Genomic DNA, 25,131 nt, shown 5'->3' with positions numbered 1-25,131 from the left:
TGAAAATATATATTACCGGTATCAAAACAGTAATGATTATATCAACATCAAGAAAATCTTATCTCAAAATACAGGTAGTCAACAAAAATCAAAATAATTTTAAACCCAATATAATTATAGAATCTGCTTATAAGGCAGGCACGTGAGATCTCTCAATGCTAATTTAAGATTGTTATGCCTACATTAGATTGAAGTTAGTTTAATATTATTTAAGTTAAAAAATTCGTTTCAGTAATAAAAAATAGGTTATATAGGCATATCTACCTACATATCACTTCATCGAAGTGAGGTTATAAATATACGAATGTTACTACATTAATATCTGAACTATAAGATTATATATATCAATGTATGGTACATATCTGTAGCATAGAATTTTAATGCAGTCAATAACTGTATTATTGGAGGCACTGGCAAACCTCTATTATTCGTTTTTGTCAACCAGTCATCGAAAATATAAGCAATCTCAATAAGTTTCTTTATCGGATTGGAGCCGTTTTTTTACATTCTATATCATTATAAAATTCCACGGGATTGTCTTTAGGCCTATCTCTAATGTAGCCCTTTTGTACATTGTCCACATTGTGCCATCTCTTCCGCACGTTCTAATAATCGACAACTTCCAAGACGTCGGCCATTTTTCTACAAAGTGTCACTTTCGGCTCAAAGTGTGGTCGGAACTACACTTTCATCCAAAGTGTTCCTTTGGACCAAAGTGTCGACTGTGCAACGGAAAAGTGATATTTTGCGTCTTCCAAAGGACACTTTACTCGAAAGTGTCGACTATGAATACCAGCCTAAGTCTTTCTGAAACCGCAGTGACCATTAGTCAGCGGTGACCAAAACTCGAGCTGCAGTGATTACATGCGACAGACAGCCTATGAAGTAAGGAGACGGAGGAAAGGTACTTGGCATGAAAACTACAACCAGTGGTGGTTCCTGTACTAACATCTTGATCAATCCCTCGGATAAAAATCTCCAGCTTTGCTGTATCAGTAATGTCACTGCTGTCATCAAGAGCCAGTGAATAATATACGATTTTTCTTTCTTCTTTTTTTTAACCTTCCTCTTGAATATAATCAGGAATTTTCTAAGTTTTTCTCTCGATACTTGGTCGAGAAATTCGTAGTTTTTCAAAAATAAAAACTTCTTATGGACAAGTTATTTAAGCTATTTTAATCATTACTCTTTTGAGAAATTCTGTTCTATTGAAAGACTTTAGAGCACGAGATATTTCAAACCCCATTAGGTAGCTGACTTCCTTACATTTATTTATCTTATCTTTCTCTTTCTGGCTATGATTTAAGACATGTCAATTCCTGGCGTTTAACAGTTCGTTGGCACATAATATTGAATCAGTTTTTCTACAATATTATTATTAAATGAATAACTAATAAATAGTTACCCTCATCTAAAGATTAAGAACATTGAAATGGAGATAAAATCTAATAATTTTATCCTTCTAGGGAGAAGATCTAAAAATATCAATATTCATGCACGTACAAAAGAATTATAGAAACACATACTTAGTGGTCAGTAATAATAATAATAATAATAATAATAATATTAATAATAATAATAATAATAATAATAATACATTACTCAGCGTGGCAATTAATGTTTCTATATACTCCTAATTGAACAGTTGAGCAAAGTAAACATATTACATTTAGTCTGCCGGAACGACAAAAAAGTTCTCTTTCTCATTCTTTACGAAACCACCTCGTACTGCGTGTAGAGACAGAGTTTGTAGAGAGACATGATATCGCCACTGCTTGCCTTCAGTACGTGAATGCAACACACAGCAATGTACAGGAAACTCCTCGTAGCCGTTTGAATGTCTGTGATTACACGATGTAATCACGACACCCGCTTTGGTCACCGCTGCCATAAGTAGGCCTACTGTTTGTGACTGGTTCAATTTGTAAAGTAGGCTTTCCTGGCGAGAGTATTTTGATGGCAGCTCAGTGAATCATTATTTTACAGTCAATAGCATTACCATAGTAATTGTATGAAATATTTACATTGCTAGTAACAGAGTCGTTTTTGGTGATCTAGTGCAGTGATTGTCATTCGGGGGCCCAAGGAATAGTTAATGGGAGGAACAAGAAGAAGAAGAAGAAGAAGAAGAAGAAGATAATAATAATAATAATAATAATTATGATGATGATGATGATGATTATTATTATTATTATTATTATTATTATTATTATTATTATTATTATTATTTTAATAGTACTTCTATGGAAATTTTAACATCCAACCATTTTGGTTTAAACAAAATTCAAATTTCTTGTAGAGTAAACAATTACATTAATATTAATGCTACATATTTTGACTTTTTTTTTTCCGTTGTTGGTAACTCTATAGCAGGTATGTCAAAAATCAGACACTGAAAGTGCACTGTATGTGCGCGGAACGTCTGTGCAGATTGCGTCATTCACGTGTTACTCTTACCAGTTCTTAGCGGGAGGGATGTACAAGAATCTATTCTGCGCTTCTAGTGTTCAATTAAATTGACATTTGGACATTATAAACATACTTAGCAGAAGGAAAAAGCACAATTATTGTCAGTATCTATATTTGACAATAATTGTAATACAAGAAACAATAGACTTACTCAGTTACAATTCACAATGCAGTCGTTTGTAAAGAATAATTTATTTACATGATTTGTATACAGTATTTGAAGAAAATATAAATATTGCAGTAATTTCGAAACAACAAAAAACGAACACAATATTTCATTTTACATAGTAGGTACTGATTATTTCAAACTAATACCCTTTCATTGTTCCTCAAGCATTATTGGGACCATTTGTGCACAAATAATATTTTACTCCCAATTACATACAATAGGACATTGTGAGGCTTTTACACTGGAATCATTTCCTTGCTGTATATTAATATAAGTTCACATTATTATTAATAAATTGGATAAATTAAGCTTGAATTTAAATTTATATATAGTTTATTTGGAAAACGTTGAGAGCAAGTATTAGCAAGTTGGGAGCGTTATTGAATTGAGTTAAAAGAGTACTTCACAAGCTATGAAGCGAGGACATTTTCTTTATGTCAGGTTTAAAGATTTATTAACGTAAGTATATTAAATAATATAGTAACGTGAGGTGGAAAATTCGCCATTATGTATTATTTTTCCAGAAAAATTTTCCGCCTTACAAATAGTTGCTTTCTTCCTTCCCTTACAACCTCAAGAGCCTCACATGTATTACTCACTATATTCTCATCACTTATCAGCTTATCAAATAAAAGTTGTAAGTCGTCTAACCATTAATGGCTGTGTTAGTACAGACTCCAAAACAACATCATTTTCATGTTTGTCTTGCCGCGAGAGTACTAATTAAGAAATAAGAGCTGGCGAATATCATATTTTGAGAACTTTACTAATATGATTTAAATTCTCATATCACTATTAGGTCCACATGATATGATGAAAGCCTTTCATTTAAAAATAATTACTATTGGCTGAGGAAAAAAATCATAACAGTTATGTTATATGATTCGTGATTTCTCTTCTTCGTTATATCTGTGGACTCCTCACTTTATTTTTCATAACGCATTCACAATCACAGCTCAATGAGCACCCGTACTGATCTGTGTTACTGAAACAAAAGCTGATCTGCTACTATAGGTACTGTACAGCCCTGTCGCGTTCCCCTCCAAGCAGATTCACTCTCCCTCAAGGTAGGGGAATAGGAACTGCTCGTTGCACGCAGACCAGTGCACAATGTGTGCGACTGCACAATGTGCAGGGTTTTGACATGCCTGCTCTATAGCATCTATTAGATGCTTTATGGTTGTGCTAACAGATGGAGTTACATGTCAACAATGTAACGCTGAAACGTGTGTCCAGGTTACTGCCCAGCGACAGTCCTGATGTATTTTTATATTTGTGATGATTGGTTAATTAATATTAACCCGGCACACTCACAATCTCACAATCACACAAATTTCCAGACTCTTCCTCTTCAAGAAAAATTCACCGAGAGCCGAGCCCGGGAATCGAACCCGGAACCTCCTGATCTGGAAGCCAGCATGCTGACCAACAGACCACGGAGGCAGTCTAACGTTTTATCGAAAACAGAAATGAAGAAATAACTTACCAGATAACGATGAATCAATGTAGCCTACTAGGTCGTCCGTCTTTGAGTACACGAATTTGTACACCATTCGGGGAATGAAGTCGCTGGTGTATGCAATAACAAATGCCTGTATGTGAACAAGAATATTATGTCGTATGCAAAAAGTGAAACATTTTTTCAGCAATATAATAAAATGTCAATGTAAGTTATTTTATGAATAGAAAATTATTCCCTAAAATGAATATAATAATTGAACGCAAATCTTATTTAATAACACATGTGCCGCCAGAAAATTTTGTCCGGAGTTCTCTCACTCAGAAACAGTGTTCTTTTACATGCGAACTTACCTCCAAGTTCTACTTGCAATTCGAATAAATCAATACTATGTATAGGAAGTTCGATTTAAGCCGTTCATTTTTGCTTAGGCAGCCTAAATAACAGTTGAGACGTGTGGGAGGTATTTTACGGTTTCCTAGGGGAAATCAGAGGAGAGTATAACGTTCACTGGCAGCATCACGTGAATGTTACAAATTTTAGTCTTCGTGGGCCGTATTCATAGACATTCTTAGCGCTGGCTTCCGGTGGATGATCAGCGAACTAACGTTTTTCGTATTCATAAACCAGTGTTATCGATAAGATATGATGTTAATCCTGTACAACTAACCAGTCGATAGCCGGGGTTAGTTTATCTCGCTCGTAGCGCGGGCTAGCAAAATGTCTATGAATAGCACCCCGTATGATTATTTCTGCAGTGCTCGGGAAAAGTGACATAAGTCAGTTTCCACAAACCTTTTTTGATAATTTATTGACAACTTACACTGGTTTATGTCGATTTGATTTTTTTCTGTATGAATTATTGTAATGGGAGAAATACAGATGGGCAGACATTATTGCTATTAATGGACGCTTAAAGCGGGCTCTTGTTCTGACCCTACTATCCGTTTCGAAAGAAAACTAAATCAAGCCACCGAAGTTGATATTGAGAAGAAGTCTATATATGAACCTTGTCTGCCGTATCTTTCTCAAAAGTACAACGTCCCTCTTAAACAATGGTCTGTCATTGGTTTGCTGTTTGGTAGTAGAGGTTATATTACAAAATTCACATGGAAATCTTAAGGAATTTCACATTCCTTTTGATTATGTAATGTCTATTCTTATAAATATTATCAAGGATTCCCTTCAAATATTACATCATCATCTCTATTTCAATTAATCCACTTATATTATTTGCCTTCAACAATTAACTTTCTTTTTTCTTTAATATTTCAAATCACATTACACTGTACATGTTTATTGTATTCAGGACCCTTGTGGTCACTCACATTCCTTGAGCTGATGTCTTTAATGAATAAATAAAAATGTATTTTTTTCCAAGCGAGCAGATGTTCCGTAAGTTGTCAATAAATTATCAAAAAAGGTTTGTGGAAACTGACTTATGTCACTTTTCCCGAGCACTGCAGATTTTATGTTAAACATATGTTGTTCCTGCAATAACTCCTATGTACAAAATATAAAATTTTTCAGTAGGAAGAAAAACACATTTATTCATCCTATGGCAGCCGTACATAGGAGATTGTGAATTCTTACATTTTCGAAACAAAGAAATATAATTACATATAGGAGATTTTATTATTTCCTGTATCACTATTTAAGTTATTTAATAGAGCAAAAATATGAAAATCGATATATATATATATATATATATATATATATATATATATATATATATATATATGTGTGTGTGTGTGTGTGTGTGTGTGTGTGTGTCACATAGGAGTTATTGCAGGAACAACGACGATATGCAGTCAATCTGTTATGTTAATTACTTATTGTCTTTCTCCTTTCTTACTTTTATTCCAGTCTTATAATATTTTTTCGAGTTATTTGCTCTTCTTATAGTTCCTATAACATCGTTTTCTTAATACGCAAGTTATGTCCAATTCTCCAAATAAATTTATTTATTTTGTTTCATTCGGAATAAGCAACGTATCTTTAAAGAAGAATCAGCGCAGAATTTTAACACAATTTATTGATTTATTTCAATATATTTTGAATAATATATCATGCATAGTGTCACTGTCATGAGAACGTCAAAACCTGAGTTGACCAAGAAAAAAGTTGGTCTCAAACTGTGACATACCATAATTATGGTCTAAGACATACGAGATCGATAACAACCCGCATGGAGTTGGACGATATCGACGTAGTTTGCTTGATGGAATAGCTAATATTTAAATTTTCTCTCGCTGTATTTCACTTTTGCTGTTACGAGCTTCAGAGATTCGAACCGTGAATGGTTACCGATGGTAGAATTCGAGCTTTTTTAGTTACTGCTGTGGAACATTTTGGTTCATATGATGTTCCGGTGGATTGCGTATTTATATTTTAAAGTAGTCTTAATTAGAATATTCTATAACCACCTGATATCGCAGTTCGAAATAAAAAACTTACGAAGGGAAGGCTCGAATATCGAACCCTCTCAGGCAGTCCAAACTTTCATACGAACACATCACTCTACCTAAGAGCCATGAACTATCTTCGAGAGATTCGCGTATTATAAATGTTTGTTTCTTCACTCTGACGTATCGTATGAATTAATGTGTCAATTAGTCCCTCGAACCTAGTGTATTATTTTAGCTGTTCTTAATCTATACTTAAACTAAAATACAAACGCTGCGAGTTAGAGAATTTCAACTACGAAAAATATTTTATCTCCACCTTTAGTCGTGTTATGAGTGATGCCTAAAACAATTTATGAATGACTTGAATCACACCCTGTCTTGACAAAATGCATGAGCTGTACGACGTGAGGCTTTCCTGGTGTTGGATATGGAATAATTCGTCTCGGATTCTCAGCCGGTTGAGTTTGAAGCAACAATCAAACTCACCTGGCTGAGAATCCGAGCAGACTTATTCCCAACCATAGTTATGTACGGCACTTTTACCATCCTTAAAATTATATGCCCTTTCAAGTTTATAATTTAAATTAATTCCCAACAAATCTCACGGTATATGCCCTTAATCAGATTCTGTTCTCCTTTGGTGAGAAATAGTTAACTAAGTCATATTTTCAAAGTGAAATTTCTTCTCAAGGAAGTACAACCTGCCATAGCTCATGATTAATGAAATATTTGACTACAAAGCTGTGTAACTACTTACATTTGACACGACTGCTGCGTATGTTACACCTTGCAGTATTCCATACCAGGCACCAATATCTTGTACTCGTTCAGCTAGGGGTCGTCTGGCTTGTGTCACCATTTTATAAGCATCCAGTCTTATTTCTCCGATATTGTTCATAAGAGCGAACAAAGGTGCCAGAGGAAATGCAGCCACGAAAAGGGTGACGAAGCCATACTGAAGAACTGAAACCAGTGACAAGATAAGAAGTTGTGTATTTTATGTGAGGTGTTAGCTTTTGCCAGTAAGCCTACGGAAAGTGATAACAGATCTGAAAACTACAAGTCCAATATTAGACACATGGTAAGGGCAATACTTTATTTACTATCTCTTCTATACTACGGGTAAACTTACTGGTCAAAGATAGACCATCATATGGCGATCATTGAGGAATGATAGATTTAGAATGACACGCAATAATCTGGCGAAAATAAAGCAATAGCGGAATAAGTGGTAGGAGAAACAGAAAAACTGAGAATTTTGAATATGTTAATGGCAATGGTTTCTATAAACTACTATGTTACTCAATACATAAATAGATAAACCAGAGTAATTCAGAATACTCGTTGTTGTAATGTTGATATAGTAACAAGAATATTTGGTTGTTATGTATTTTGATGAGTGCTACAATGTATTATTATTATATGGAATACAGTCTTCAGATTATTAAAGTTATTTCAATATAAACAACTACAGAATATGGTGGCAGTGGTGAAGTCTTTGTTATTATAATATTCTTAATATTAATTTTCTTGACATGAGATTCGTTTAAATCTGTTGTGTCAGAATGGCTCTTCATTCTTTAGTGAAGGGAATTGAGTCTCTTAGGTATGATGGAGATATGGATAACAACTACAAAAATACAAACGATCATCTTAACTTAATATGTGGATGTATATTTTGAACGTGCTAATGATGAAAATAAGATTGCTGTGTTACTTCATGAAGGTGTTCAGACCTGATGGATGTTTTTGATTCCTTTTCCCTGTCAAGGGAACTGAAACAACATTTTGATATGGTTTTGGAGCATTTTGATAAACATTCTGTTCCTGGTACTAATGTAACATTATGAAAGGTTTGTTTTCTTTCCAAGAAAAATACTTGAAAACGAATTCTATGAGGAGTATATAACTATAATTAAATTAAGAAGCAGTCCAGTGATCAGTCCAAATAATGCTTGTTCTAGCGGTCAATCTGATGCTACTCAAAAAAGAGGAATAATAATTAATTTTTTATATATCTTCTTTTATTTAGCTAGCTAGCAGCTAGCTAGCTAGTGAGTACAAATTAAAATTATAAAACAGAAATTTTCCTAGCCACTACCGTAAGAGCCAGGCTCGAGTACGGTGTGGTCTTAGCCAATAATATAACATAAGGAAGATCAGGAAGAGTTGTTCAATGTCTAAGAAGATTTTTAGATTAGGAATCTTAAATATTTTTAACTTGTATATTGTTTAAATGTACAATATTTCGTTTTATTACTGTTCTCCTTTAATTGCAGAAAAAGGAAAGTGTTGTAATGTTGATATAACAACAAGAATGTTTTGTTGTTATGCATTTTGATGACTGTTACTATTATGATATGGAATACAGTTTGTATGAAAAAGTCTTCAGATTATTAAAGTTATTTGAATATAAAGAAATATATAGCGATACGAATATTTTGTTGTCATGCATTTTGATAATTGTTAGAATTATGATATGGAATATAGTTTGTATGAAAAAGTCTTCAGATTATTAAAGTTATTTGAATATAAAGAAATATATAGCGATAAGAATATTTTGTTGTTATGCATTTTGATGACTGTTACAATTATGATATGGAATACAGTTTGTATGAAAAAGTCTTCAGATTTATTAAAGTTATTTGAATATAAAGAAATACAAAACACTCGTATTTAATTTATTTTTGAAACCAGTAACTGTATTTTCCAAAACAGCCCACCTCTTTACAATTTTTTAACTTTTACGTAGACCGAAATCTTATCCTGATGTCCATAAGCAGTTTTACATTTTTATTTTCACTTGATTATTGTCATCAAATTTAATTATGATTCTGAGGGAGTGTCTTTCATGGAACTAAACATGTGGTAGTGTGATATTGCGAAGATAGACATTAGAAGATGAAATTCCGACTTGAGGTGGCTTTTCGTCTATTAAATATGATGACTGTGTTGTCAATCGTAAAAAGGATTCGTCGCTGCATCTCCAAAATACGCTAGGCCTATATGTTTTTAAAATATTTGTAGGAGAAAGAAAAAAACAGTGTTACTTTTAATTTCCCTGATCTTCAAAGCTACTTTCGGCATAATTTCATCATTTTTCTTATAATATTTTAAATTATACAGAAAGTAGCTTTGAAAATCAAGGGAATTGAAAGTGACATTGCCTTTTTCTTTCTCCCACAAAATCTTTTTAAAAATACATTGCCGATTTTGGAGATGCAGCCACGATATGACACGTAACTGTGTAAAGCAGTTATGAAATTTACATGAAATAGTAATTATAGGATCCAATACATGGCATCTCTATTGCCAACATTAAGTGCTTTCTTTTTTACTCGTTTATTTTAAGACGCTTTATGAATTGCGATGATTATTCAGCGTCTGAGTGAGATGAAGATGATAATCCCAACGAAATGAGTCCAGGGTCCGGAGTCAAAAGTTACCTAGCATTTGCTCTTATTGGGTTGAGGGAAAACTCCGAAAAACCTCAACCAGATAACTTGCTTCATTAGGATTTGAACTCGGGCCCGCTCGTTTCACAGTCAGACATGCTAACCGTTACTCCACAGAGGTGGACTTCAAGGTTCTTCGTAAGTAACAAACTGGAGTCTTAAAATAAATTATATATGCCTTACTACCACCAACACGATTTTGAATTGTGGAGGAAATCACAGCTGAAATCAGGATTAGTCTACTGTCTTCTCACCAACAGCCCTGGGTTATAACGGAGAAGTGGCAGAATATCCTAGCCTAATAGAGAGTTTTCACACCTTGCTGGTACGCTAAACGGTTAACGCTATGTTGACGTCATTGACGAAAGAGCCAATCAGAGCCATTCACCTCACGTTATTTCAGTAGCCGACCCGGTATCTCTAGATGAATAACGTGGAAGACACGAAGTTTACAATAGGCATAATTTGGTGTTAACCCTTTCTAACCCAAATTAAATTTACAAGCAATCCATGTTGAAACAAATAGCTGTATTAGGACCAATTAAGTGACCAAGTTACGGGAGTGGCAACATTTGAAACAAAACTATATTGATGAAAATGTATTGAAATAGAAGTTATCCAGCAAAATTTACCTTCATATGTAACACACAAGTATATAAATGCTATAAAGTTAATTATTGCCATATGGTATCTATAGGTAAGAAAGGGTTAAAACATGGCATGCCGTTCGAGAACTTAGCACTGTGGATGATGTTCATCTACTTAGAACATCTCAAGTTGGATAAATTATTCAGGCCGAAGTACAAGAAGGCTCAGGAAAGAATTTTTCTTTTAGATTCCAACAGACAAATGGTTGAGTCTTGAGTACTCCGCCAAGCGAAAAGGTTCCTTTGTTTAACTCGCCATAACTCGGAAACCACTAAAGATTTTAAGTGGCGACCACTTTCTTTCTCAACATTTCTCTAACTTTGACCCCCCCCCCCACCATCTAAAGTAAAAAATAAAAAATTTGCCGCTTACCAACTTTTGAAGGTGAAAATGTCTGTTCTAAACAAATCACATCGAAGTTAGTATTTTTTTTTTCACTTTTCAAAAAAAATTCATTTCGAAATTTTTCTATGCTTTCCTCAGACATTTAGCTATCATTTAAACAATATTACAGAGCGATTCATTGACTATCATAGGAGCTACAACATGATAAATGTTTAACTGAGCGGGAAATCCGTATAATAGAACCTTACGTTAAATGAATACGTCCACCGATCCCTCACGATTCTTTCCGAAGTTTTACGAACGTGAACATAGGTCGCCAGATACGTCACTACTGACGCGGACATAGCGTTAGCTATTTAGTGGGCGACGAGGGTGCGAAACTCTTTTGTTTTTGGTGTAATATTCGTAATAATTGCTATTCACAATATGATGATCTTGCAAAAAGTCGCAAAACAGAGTCGTCATTACTTTATCTAAAAATGGTTGAGGTTTTGAACTGTTTTCTTAACAGGTGAGGGTGGATGCTAAGTTATAACTCGAATTATCGATCACTGTTAAAATATGAATATGTTATCCTGGAAATATTTACCCATTTCCAGGTATTCTTCGAAGAGAGCAAGTCGGCCTGGATCCTGCAACTGAAAGTCCTCTTCCCAACGCGTGTAACTCCTCTCGAGATTCTTGGTGTTGGAGCGATGTAAACGTTTGCTCCACCAGTTGTACATTTTCCTGTAATGTTCACGATGCTTAAAATTGGTCATAACAATATGCAGTCTTATATAGACCCCAAAAATATTATGTTAATTAAAGCAACATTATCATAAAATCACTAAATTCAGGAGGGTTAAACTGGCAGATTTTCTATTGTCCTTGTTACAAGAAAACGGTAAATAGCTGTCTTCCTTTATCCCTGTGCAGAAATTTACTCCAGGTACCCTGAATATCTGGCGTGTTCCAAACAACGGGTGAGAAAACGAAAAATGTAATCATAACAAACACAATTGCTTTTAAAAACGGCTTACTTACTTACTTACAAATGGCTTTTAAGGAACCCGAAGGTTCATTGCCGCCCTCACATAAGCCCCTCCAGCGGTCCCTATCCTGTGCAAGATTAATCCAGTCTCTATCATCATATCCCACCTCCCTCAAATCCATTTTAATATTATCCTCCCATCTACGTCTTGGCCTCCCTAAAGGTCTTTTTCCCTCCAGTCTCCCAACTAACACTCTATATGCATTTCTGGATTCGCCCATACGTGCTACATGCCCTGCCCATCTCAAACGTCTGGATTTAATGTTCCTAATTATGTCAGGTGAAGAATACAATGCGTGCAGTTCTGTGTTGTGTAACTTTCTCCATTCTCCTGTAACTTCATCCCTCTTAGACCAAATATTTTCCTAAGCACCTTATTCTCAAACACCCTGAACCTATGTTCCTCTCTCAGAGTGAGAGTCCAAGTTTCACAACCATACAGAACAACCGGTAATATAACTGTTTTATAAATTCTAACTTTCAGATTTTTGGACAGCAGACTGGATGATAAGAGCTTCTCAACCGAATAATAACACGCATTTCCCATATTTATTCTGCGTTTAATTTCCTCCCGAGTGTCATTTATATTTGTTACTGTTGCTCCAAGATATTTGAATTTTTCCACCTCTTCGAAGGATAAATCTCCAATTTTTATATTTCCATTTCGTACAATATTCTGGTCACGAGACATAATCATATACTTTGTCTTTTCGGGATTTACTTCCAAACCGATCGCTCTACTTGCTTCAAGTAAAATTTCCGTGTTTTCCCTAATCGTTTGTGTATTTTCTCCTAACATATTCACGTCATCCGCATAGACAAGAAGCTGATGTAACCCGTTCAATTCCAAACCCTGCCTGTTATCCTGAACTTTCCTAATGGAAAACGGCTAATTTTATTTATTGTATGTAAGTTTTCTGGTTACCATTTTAAAAATGAAAGTGGGAGGAAAATATTTCTAATTATCTGAAGAAAATGCTTTAAATACGACAAACGGATTTTTTTTAAATCATTAAGTAGATTTTTATAACGTAAAAGAAGCTTTTCTTATTGCCTGTGTTCACTGAATATTTAATTAAAATTAAACCAAAAGGGTTTAAGAATAACATTTTAAATTTTGTTCGTTTAAAGTAAAATAAGCATATCGTATTTTAATTTTTGCGTGTAAAGTTTTAAATCTTAAAAAAAGAATATGTTTTTATAACGTGAAATAAGCATCATTATTGTTTTCGTTCTCTAGAATATTCAATTTAAATGGAAATGTAGAAATATTTCTTAATATTTTGAATTTATTTTGAAATAAGAGTATGTTATTGTTCTCCGAATATTTAATTAAAATTAGGTTGTAGAGTTTATTTTCAAATTTCAAAGATTTTGTTTAACGTGAAATGAGCAGTGTTCATTCTCCGTTCTCTAACATAATTTAAACACAAATTTGAAAGATATATTATCTGTATTTTTCCTTACGAATTTAAAAACAATGTACATGGCAAAGACCTTGAACTTCCTTATTCAGAACAAGCCAAGTGAAGGAGTTATTCAGAGCACCACAACCTGATGTGCACTCCCTACTGATTACAGTGTTGCACGATCTCATAATTCACGTATTTTAAAATGCACGTTGTTTTTGGAAAACTATTCAAAATATAGCAAAATGATATTTGGCATTTTGTTGCTCTTTACTAAAGGAATCATCGACCAGAATTAATGACCTTACTTAAGGTTCATTCTGCATACCACTACCTATCTTATGTCGCGTCACTTCTCTTGTTGAATGTATTTTACTCTGCACCAAAAACGTGACATTCTACTGTACTTACGGATAGAGGATCTCCAGGAAGTTATTAAGGAGTTGCTTGCCCACCATAATGATCGACAGCTGTATGCACAACTCGGAGAGGCAGCCTGCAGGATCACAGACGTCTATCTTGAGCCTTGTAAAAGCTGAGTTTCTGGCACTCGTGTCCCCAGGATGAACAAAAAACCGACCCTGATAATTGAAATGAAATTAGACCGAAAAATTCTTATTCCATGTTGTATTTTGTAATTTATTCAGTTTAAGTTATTCACAGTGATTACTGAATTAATATTAAAATTTATTTTATTTTTTCAGAATTTACAAAAATCTATTTTGTGTGAAAATGATATCTATACTAATAATAAATCTGTAGCCGAAATTTTTATGGTAATTTTCGATTTTCCAAAAATAATTGGTCCTAACATATATAATTAACCACCCTGAAATCGAAAATCGCATTTTTGAAATTTTTGTTTGTATGTCTGTCTGTCTGGATGTTTGTTACCTTTTCACGTGATACTGGCTGAATCGATTTATATGAAAATTGGAATATAAATTAAGTTCGTTGTAACTTAGATTTCAGGCTATATGGCATTCAAAATACTTTATTTGAAAGGGGGGGTTATAAGGAGGCCTGAATTAAATAAATCGAAATATCTCGCTTATTATTGATTTTCATGAAAAATATTACATAACAAAAGTTTCTTTAAAAATGATTTCCGATAAGTTGTACTCTTTGTAAAATTTTGATAGGACTGATATTTAATGAGATAAATGAGTTTTAAAATTAAAATAACGCCATCTAAGGCCGTGCAATGAAATAAGAAAAAAGACTTCGTCTATAAGGGACCTTGGACAACACCAATCGAAAGATATTAAACATAGCATAAAGATAATGTTTCTGTGTTTGTATGAAGTAATATCGGATGCTAAATAAACCGATTTGTATAATTAATTATTATTTCACCATTGGAAAGTGTAGTTTCTCTAGATGGACATAATGCTATAATGTTATTAGTCCAGGGAACGGATTTATATGGACTAAAAATATATGAAATATGTAAATATATATGTAGTTATTTTTACCAAAATATGGAATTAAATATGGATTTTTACCAAAATATGGAATTAAATATGGACTTAAAATTATAAAAAAATGACTATGTACGTTAAATATTGGTACATTTTAATCAAACTAAACAAAAAATATAATGGACGTACCTTATCTTCCAATGTAGTTTCAACAAAACACAATTTTTATTGTCTGTTACCATAACAATAGGTTACAAACATTTCTTTCAAGTGCTGAAAAGTGAATCTTCTTCTATTGTCTCTGAGGATAGATTTATACTGACTAAAAGAGCGTTCGACGTCACAAGAAGTAACTGGTACATAATTCAATTTCACAATGTCTGCTGGGGATAAGTCCAAGTTAATCTTCACTGTTGATTCACCACTCATCACAGCAACAACCTTTTGTAGTTCTTCATATCCAGGGTACAGTGTCCACCTTAGCTCTTACTGCATCTGCAACTTTACCTCTACCACGATTCAGTTGTTCCACAGTACTATTTATAATTTCAAAACTTTCAGATAGTGAAAGGTGCCTATTTTGGAGACTTTTGAGCGTTTTTATGATGCATGAAAATGTATGCTGAATGTGAGCTAAGTCATTCTTCACACTTATGTCACAGGTAACTGTTTTCGCAGTATCAATTGAGACTGCATCTTCAGAGTCCAATGCAAGGAGAACATTGTTAATAGAGTCTATATGTTCGGCATAATATTCAACTGCTTCTAGCCATGTACCCCATCTAGTTAAAATTGGCTTTGGTGGCAATGGAATTTCAGGGTACATTTCTTTCAACACGTTAACTCTACTGGGAGCTTTGAGAAATACTTTTTTCACTGATGAAATCAACAAATCTACTTTAGGGAAATTGTCTCTGACCACTTCTGCCACACGATGAAATGCATGCGCCACACAAGTAAAATGAGTCAATTTAGGATATACAACAGATAATGCTTGTCCAGCTTTGACCATATAAGGGGCAGCATCGCTAATAAAGAATAACACATTATCGTACATAATACCCTTTGGCCACAGGATACCCATAGCTTCGTTGAACAGTTTAACTATAGTTTTGTTATTGCACTTTTCTAGAACATCACAATGTAAAAGAATTCGTTCAGAATATTGTTCACTTAACAAACCGATAACTACATTACCAACAAGTCTACCTTCTTTGTCGGGAGTCTCATCAATGGAAACCCAAATTGAACTATCTTTAATTTCATCTCTTATCTTCTGTATTGTCTCATCGTAGATGGATGGAGCATACGTCTTCCTAAGTGTTGACTCATCCGGGATTGTATGTTGAGTATATTTTTCAAGGAATTCCCTGAAGACCTTATTCTTTAGTTTGTAGAGAGGAATATCAGCAGAGATGAGAGAACGGCACAGGTCGATGTTAAACTCAGATCTTACATTCGATGTTGTTGGTTGTGTTAAAAACAATTGTCTCTGCTTGGAATTTAGTTGTTTGTTGGCCTGATGTTTACTAGTTGTAATGTGTTGTTGCACCAGGAACTTTTGTGTAGATGATACTGCACACTGACACAAATTACAAAATAATATTTTATTGTCAGTTGATAAACCATCTTCTTTAAATTCTGAAATGTAACTTGTTAGTTTTGATTTTAAATTGACTGAATGACGTACTTTTGGCATATTTACCGTCTTTATAGTATGATTTACAAAACTGAACCTATGTGTACTCTGACTGGCATTTAACTGTTGAGCTGCACAACTGAAGTCTGTTAAAAATTTTAAATTAAATTAATACAGTTTTGTAACTTACTTTCCCATTGTTGATAGGACTGCTAATTTTCAAATAACTCTGATGTTAAAGGGATTACTGAACATGTGTTTAAATCTCTATTGTTGAAATGTATTTTTAAAAGTTAATGGAATTTTGTTTTGTTTTATTGTTAAACCTAATATAATATGGACTGTTTTATATGAAATATGGAAAATATATGGAAATTAACGAAAATATGTACTAAACTCTAAAATATGGAAAAATATGGAAAATAAAAGTAGGATTTTTCAACCCTACACATTGTGAAACATAAAGATAATGCAAAATATAAATTATATTAGCTTTATAAGTAAATATGTATTTACATATAAATCCTTTCCCTGGTTATTACAGTAACTTCTGAGTGAATCGAGGACAGGTAAGATTAAAATAGCTTCTTATGCACAGAAAACTTGATAGGCTATTTTGTACATTCATTAAACTATGGTTGCATGTAATAACAAATAAGAAATATGTTAAAAGAATTTTGTCATTGCACCAAATGAGTACTCTCTGGACCAAAATGATCGCATTTCAATTATTTAAATACAATTTAAATTAAGTAATATATTAAACGATTTATCCTTCTATCAAACACGAATGTTCCCTGGATCAAACGTCCTATTTTAATTATGTAATTACTTTATATTTATTTCTAACAGGTGCAGCGGAGCGCACGGGTACGGCTAGTAAATATGTAAAATGTATTGGTTTACGAAATATAAAACTGTAAGAAAAGCAATGACAACTTATTGAGAAAGTGAGATTCTTAATGTAATCGCTGATGAGAATTAGAAAAACACGACGCTTCGAAGAAGAATGTATCGCTGTTTTCTGGTAAGAAAAAAGCAAATTAATTCTGTTGGTATAGCAGTTATAGCCATTACAAACAGCTAACCAGACTTCAAGTCAACGAGTAAAATTCCTGTTCCTTCATATTTTACCTGAATCCGTAGGCAGACCTAACATTTGAAACATTGCAATTTTATAATTTTCATCAGCATTCACACCCATCTAAATCGTCCTCTTCAATGTAGGTATGCATACTGTGTTGTGTAATTGATATTTATTGGGGCATAGAGAAAAAATTACTTTCGATGTAGAATAGTTTCATACATTGTTAAAGTTAAAAAGTATTAAATGGATTCCCTAAACAATGAGCGACTTTTAAACAATATACTGTAGGTACCGGTATGTTAAATTACTTGATTTTAAAATTTTATAGGTAATTGAATATTACATTACTCGGTTCAAAAGGTTTCATTGCTGCTTCACCATAAGCATTCTTAATATCTCTGAAGGAAATATGTGCAAAAAGACACAAAAGTTAATGTATGCGCGCTGCTTTGCATCCTACATTCTGAAATGCGACGAACGAATGTCACACAAACAACAATAGCCAGTTGCCACACAACAACAACGACTATGATCATGAAACGTATACGGAATTTGACGTCATCATTGATGTCAACACCAGAAACAGAAATATACCACATAAAATGATTAATTTCGGCGAAAAAAAATATGTTCCGGAAACTTTCTGAACCTAATAGTATTTGTATTTATATTTTAATTTTTCCATGTGCTTCATTAAATAAAACTTAAGTGAATGTAGGCTGCCATTAGAGAAGTGTTTTTATAAGGTGAGTACCGGTAATAACTCTTCAACGTAACCACAAATCCCTATTATACACCTATAAATAATTTTTATTCTATCTACCTTCTCCTGCAATCAGTGTACCATATTTGAGATTCATACCTTAAAAAATGCAATGTAGATGAGCGAAGAATAGAAGTTTACAAACTGAAACACAAATATCTTGAATGTGTAGCTGTCTTCATATTCTGTCTGTGTTCGCGGATTTTCCAAATTTGTAAGCCACAGGGCTAACCTTTGGTAGAGCTGAAACAGCATAATAAATATGTGTAAAATAGTTAAACATGTGAACAGGTAATAAACTATCCGTCTATAAATTGTCGATGTGTCTTTAATCAACATTTTTTTACCTTTGTGAGGATCATAATGAGCACCAAGTTGATTACAGCAGCTGTGATGGATGTGAAGATTTTGGCATGCTGCTTGAGGAATTGCTCGCCACTGCCGTAGATGACCGTCACGACAGATATTCGATATATTATTGTCCCCAGAACAGCTCCGAGAACCACACACATCTGTGTGCAGAAAGATGAGGAAGAGTCAACAAATAAATTATAATTTTTTAAAAAATAGCGACTATGTGTTTTAATAAGGCGTCTGTAGCTATCACCACTAGATGGCACTATTTTTGATGTGCTCACAATCAAAAGACAGAAGCAGCAGTTGCAAGATGGCAGCATCTCTGCAGCATGATGCACGCTTTGTCTCAGGCTGGTAATGATTCACCCAAGACTCAACACTAGGCAACGGATTTCTAGTTCCGTGCCTATTTTGTTTGCTACGTGATAGACGTATGTTATTCAGATATCTCTACGTTTCATACAAACAGGACTCTCCTATTAAAATTCTATATGACCTAAAAACGCCTAAATTAACCATATAAGTAATACTATAAATGCCTAAAAACTATTTCTGCCTATATTATAAGTACAGTATATTTAAAACAAAAAGAGTCTACCGGTATTTAAAAGCAAAAATGCCCAAAGAACTACAAAAATGCTATTTAAAATGTAAAAAAAATCTTCTTCGTTCCATATTGATCTTAGAAGGGGAAGGAAGAAGATTTTACCTAATTTCCTGGAATCAAAGTTATGAAAGTTGTTCATATCTGTATCCTCTATCATCCCTAAGAGTTTGTAACATAGTCACTGAATCACCCTGTATAATCGATATCCTATGTGAGGTAATGAAGAATTTTATTAGAAAGTTCTTAAAACTATTTGAGCCATTTGAAATGTTAAACTTTCAGAATTGAAATTAATGACCAATGAGACTAGAAATAGCACCTGCAGAGGAGAACAATATGCCTACATACCATGAACATGACGGCTGACGTGGTGGCCATGAACCTCCACACCTTGCTCCACGTTGGAAGATAGGGTTCTTTCTCCATTGTGACTGGGTTAACACGGAAAGTTTTCACAGACGTTTCGAACTCTGGACGCGGATCCTCGTCATCTTCAACGTTTTGCAGGTCCCACTCCCAAACTATCACAGCTTGCCGTCTTTTCCACAATTCCAGGAATGTAGTAGCTGAAATACACATCACACGATAAGCAACGGCAATGGAGTGAATAGCTTTGACAGTATGTGAAAAACATGCATTCGAAATAATTTATCTTTTATGGACTAATGTGCAAAAAAAGGACATAATAATAATAATAATAATAATAATAATAATAATAATAATAATAATAATAATAATAATAATAATAATAATAATAACAACTTACAAATGGCTTTTAAGAAACCCGGAGGTTCATTGCCGCCCTCACATAAGCCCGCCAGCAATCCCTATCCTGAGTAAGATTAATCCAGTCTCTATCATCATATCCCACCTCCCTCAAATCCATTTTTATATTATCCTTCCATCTACGTCTCGATCTCCCCAGAGGTATTTTTCCCTCCGGTCTCCCAACTAATACTCTATATACATTTATGGATTCGCCCATACGTGCTACATGCCCTGCCCATCTCAAACGTCTGGATTTTATGTTCCTAATTATGTCAGGTGAAGAATACAATGCGTGCAGTTCCGTGTTGTGTAACTTTCTCCATTCTTCTGTAACTTCATCCCTCTTAGCCCCAAATATTTTCCTAAAAACCTTATTCTCAAACACCCTTAATCTCTGTTCCTCTCTCGAAGTGAGAGTCCAGGTTTCACAACCATACAGAAAATCAGTCTCATTCCGAGGCTTATTGTATGAATTCGTAACAAGCTGTTTTTTACGGTGATGGGTTGTTAGCCCTTCGCCCAACTCCCAAACTGGAGGACTACCCCTTATCGGCTGACCACGACTGCTTATTCAATATATTCGCAGCTACCCTCCATATCTCAAGGCCGTCTCCTCTATCCGCAACCTGATGACTAATAGTAGTAGTAGTAGTAGTAGTAGTAGTAGTAGTAGTAGTAGTAGTAATAATAATAATAATAATAATAATAATAATAATAATAATAATAATAATAATAATAATAATAATCTTCTATGGAGTAATGTGCAAAAGAAATAATAAAAATATTTTATGGAGTAGTGTGCAAAAATGTCCACCGCTGTGGAGTAACGGTTAGTGCGTCTGGCCGTGAAACGAACGGGTCCGGGTTCAAATCCTGGTTGGGACAAGTTCCCTGTTTTGGTTTGTTTTCCTTCAATTGAAGCAGAATTGTTGGGTAACTTCCGGCGTTGGATCTCGGACTCATTTCGCCATCATTAGTTCACATATCATCATCATCATCATCATAATCATCAACATCATCCACACCATAACCCAAATTAAGTTCACGGTGCGGCATGCTGTACTTGTACAAGAGCGCGGCCGTTCGGTTACCCAATCATTCACAAGAATAGGAGTGGTAAGCACAATAAGTCTCAGGTTGCAGTGCAAGGCTTCGGGTCCATCCTCCGTACAGGGTAAAAAATGTGCGAAAAGATATAATAATAATAATAATAATAATAATAATAATAATAATAATAATAATAATAATAATACTTACTTACAAATGGGTTTTAAGGACCCGAAGGTTCATTGCCGCCCTCACGTAAGTCCGCCATCGGTCCCTATCCTGTGCAAGATTAATCCACTCTCTATTCCATTTTAATATTATCCTCCCATCTACGTCTCGACCTCCCAAAGGTCTTTTTCCCTCCGGCCTCCCAACTAACACTCTATATCCATTTCTGGATTCGCCCATACGTGCTACATGGCCTGCCCATCTCAATCGTCTGGATTTAATGTTCCTAATTAATAATAATAATAATAATAATAATAATAATAATAATAATAATAATAATAATAATAATACCAATAATATGCGATTTAATATTATCAAGGCTGAGTCATGGTGTCATCATAACTCATAAATCCCAAGACACATCTATGTCTCACATATAAAAGAGATAATAAAATTTTGGACAGACTGTATTGCTGGAAGGAGACCAGTGTAGTGCTATTTTAAAAACATATTTATAGAACTGCATTGAATAATTGAAGATGAATTGCTATTTTATTACAGGTTTTATTCATTGTATGGGCAGAAATGAAATTTTTTTACTTTTTTCCTATAAACAAAAATTTAGATGCTCATATCCAGAGAGTTCCTATGCAGACCTGTCCCAGGTAGCCATGTTCCGTGAACTCAGTGACGGTAGTGCGGAGTTCCCATCCCGAGGAAGCTAAGCGGTAAGGAGTGGAGTGGAACCGGTCAACGGAGAGAAGCGTACACGGACCTATCCGTAAGCCGACGTACGACCACTCGCCGCCCGCCAACAGATTTTGTTGGGTAGAAGTTGGAGTGAGACCGGTCTGTATAGGAACTCCCTATCCATACAAGTTTTAACTCAACTGTAATCATTCTGTATTTGTTACCAGTATATACAGCCTAAGTACTAATTTAAGGACTTTTTAAAAACAAAATGTGTGCTATTTTACAACCTAGACCAGAAAAGTGGAACTTCAGATATCAAGAAATATAAAATTCTTAATTGAAATTGTAATTCTGTCTACATTATATTTACATGTTTTATATTAATTTAGTTCATCAAAATAAAGTAACTAGTATTTTGTATGTACACACTGTGTTACTCACAGTGAATATTTTTTATTTTTTACAATTTTTATTATAGGCTACATTCATAAAATGCATGTCTTCATGAGAAAGCCTATATTATCAATTTTCTCGTTGCTATTCCAGAATAGGTACTATAGCTACACTTACCCCAAAAAGACATGAATATTGCGAAGAAGACTGTGGCAGGATTATCGAATAAGTATGTGATCTTTGCAAAGACACACGAAGAATTCAGTTTCTGATAGTCACATACTTTGTCACAGAGGGGGCACATGATGATCTTCCCACCAATTTCAGCGTCACATATTTCCTTACTGAAACAAATAACAGAGCAGATATTAATTATACTTTCTGAATATATATTCCAAGGAAATTATTATTATTATTATTATTATTATTATTATTATTATTATTATTATTATTATTATTATTAAGTTTAGATATGGTACGGTATCTATTATGCTTTGCATTATGGGAGTTAATTTTGTTGTTATGAAGTTGCTCTCGTTTGTCTTTAAATTTAGCTGATTCATCTGTACTTTCTCTGTATGTTTTATAACATAAATAAACGAAAGAAAACAAAGAAACTTTAGTGAATAGTCTAAGTTACCATTAAAGTTAAGATAGAGCAGGAGAGAATATGACTAGAGACATATTAATTTAGTCCTGATCTCTTCATCCCCAATGAGGCTATTGTATCTATCACTTTTACAACGGAAAGCTTTATTTAAACAGACCTTGAACCTCATTCAGTTACAAAGACTTACGCGCTATTTCTTTTCATTGTCTTCTTTTTTTCAAAATTATGATCTCCAAAAAATAATAAGTACAGTATAACTTCATTTGTACACTTTTGTACGTATGTGAGATAAATGTATAACTGAAAAGACATTTAATAGCATCTGAAATAGTATTTGAAGACTGTATGCAAAGAATAAGTTACCGTAAGTCAATTTTGTAAAATTTTCGCAAAAGAAATTTAGAACTTCATAGTTCAGCCATTTTTGAGTCTAAATACAGTACTCAAATTTATAAAACATGTTCTTGAAAAATGTAGGACTATTTGTAAGAAATATTAGCTGCTTAGAACCAAAGTAGGCTGATATATTACATTTCGAATTGAAATCCAGATAATTTTACGAAATTGGCGTAGATACCTTGTTTTTACCGTATGATCTTAATTTAATAACATGTTGTTATATTACAAAAAAAAAAGTTATTTTGGACTGCTTGCTCCTAAGGAATAAACCATACCCTCAAATGTGGATAACTGTTCCATAATATGCCATTTACAATATGATATGTTACGAAACGTTTTGACTGTTTCTAAAGCAGTAACAGCGTCATTAAAGGACAAAAGACTGTTGGAGTGAAGCATGAGCAGCTTCGAATTTCCACGAATTTCAAAGTGGCCGAATTTTAACAGTGAACACGTACTGTATTTGTGCATTCTGACATTTTCACGGCAAACCTAATTTCGAGAAAAACTGATTTAAGAACGTGTAAATGACGTTTCGTATTTACTGGGAGTCTTAGAGTTTAAAGTACGATCGTATAAGTGTAAAAAATGAATAAACGTAAAACTTATCGTGATAACCGAAATAGATTAACATGAAAAGTGAAAGAATTTTGCCGGGATCTCAGAAAAGAAAACGGAAAAGTGTGGAAGATGCAAAAGTGTGAAACGTATAAAAGACGTTTTACTGTATTAAAATTTAATGAATCACACACATGTAATCCACAAAGTGATTTTCCCGGGGACCGTTTACAGAAAAAAAGCATAATTGCTTGGAAATATTTATTGAAACAGATACGGCAATTACTGCACTATTTGTCAACATATCCTCCATTGGAATTCAGACATTTGTCATACCATGAGATTAATTTTTGTATCTTTGTATCGTAGAATTCAGCCCCCTGAGATCGGAACCAGCGTTTGACAGCCGTCTGCACCTCTCTGTCGATCGCATGATATGACAAATGTCTCAGTTCCGGTGAGGAATATGTTGAAAAATAGTTCAACAATTGCTGTGTCTGTTCCAATAAATTTTTCCAATGAAATTGTGTTTTCTTTCTGTTAACGGCCCCTGGCGTACGTACTTTTTTACGGCCCTCGTAATTACGGTCCAGTGGTCAAAATTTGCATAAGCACTTGTTTTTACATTATTAACATGGTGGAAGAAAAAAATAGCTTTTTTATCTGCTCCTATCAGAATGTTTGCTTGTCAGTTCCTTTAAGGGCTAAGACTTCCTTGTCTTTCAATCACACTTTTACTAGATATATTTCTATCACTAAGGTTCGGCTGTACTTTAATAAAATATTACCTTTATCACAAATTAAGAAAATACGTACTGTGTGTAATTCGTAACTGTAAAGTACCTCGGAATATTATCGCTGGAGTTCATGGATAGGAGACCGTAGAAGAAGCAGAGAAGCCCGACAACAGAGGCTGGGATGAGCATTTCTGTGTAGAAACCAAGCCAGGCAAAATAGAGCCCTATCTTCTCACCAAAATACTTTTTAATAAGCCACAGCGGTTGCTTCTTGAACCATCTGCTGGGACGAGCCCACTCTGTGTACAGGAGCTAAAAGGAAAACAAAAACATATAATTATTAGCAATTAATGTACGGATAATTTGTGTGTGTGTTTTTTATGCTAAAAGGTGATCCTTGTTCATGAAGTGTTTGCATTTCTGTACAAGACACAATGAGCGCATGAAAAGGCAGAAAGTGTGCAGGTGTTATGCAAGACTGTCATAATC

General features: G+C 34.0%; 1 protein-coding gene across 6 annotated transcripts in view; it reads right to left on the bottom strand.

Moving 5' to 3' along the window:
- The window catches only part of LOC138701673 (anoctamin-3), a 91,980-nt gene that overhangs the window by 13,291 nt on the left and 53,558 nt on the right, over window positions 1-25,131 (bottom strand). For all 6 annotated transcript variants that reach the window (XM_069828810.1, XM_069828811.1, XM_069828812.1 and 3 more), the window contains 9 exons: window positions 24,749-24,954; window positions 22,516-22,682; window positions 19,618-19,835; window positions 18,653-18,817; window positions 18,405-18,548; window positions 13,807-13,976; window positions 11,543-11,682; window positions 7,263-7,468; window positions 4,125-4,230 (listed from right to left, as the gene is read on the bottom strand). In XM_069828810.1, the coding sequence (XP_069684911.1) occupies window positions 4,125-4,230; window positions 7,263-7,468; window positions 11,543-11,682; window positions 13,807-13,976; window positions 18,405-18,548; window positions 18,653-18,817; window positions 19,618-19,835; window positions 22,516-22,682; window positions 24,749-24,954 (1,522 nt within the window). The remainder of the gene's footprint in view (window positions 1-4,124; window positions 4,231-7,262; window positions 7,469-11,542; window positions 11,683-13,806; window positions 13,977-18,404; window positions 18,549-18,652; window positions 18,818-19,617; window positions 19,836-22,515; window positions 22,683-24,748; window positions 24,955-25,131) is intronic.

This window comes from Periplaneta americana, chromosome 6 (assembly GCF_040183065.1).
Source record: "Periplaneta americana isolate PAMFEO1 chromosome 6, P.americana_PAMFEO1_priV1, whole genome shotgun sequence".
Classification (NCBI taxonomy): Eukaryota; Metazoa; Arthropoda; class Insecta; order Blattodea; family Blattidae; genus Periplaneta; species Periplaneta americana.
This window is presented reverse-complemented; position numbering and strand designations above follow the sequence as displayed.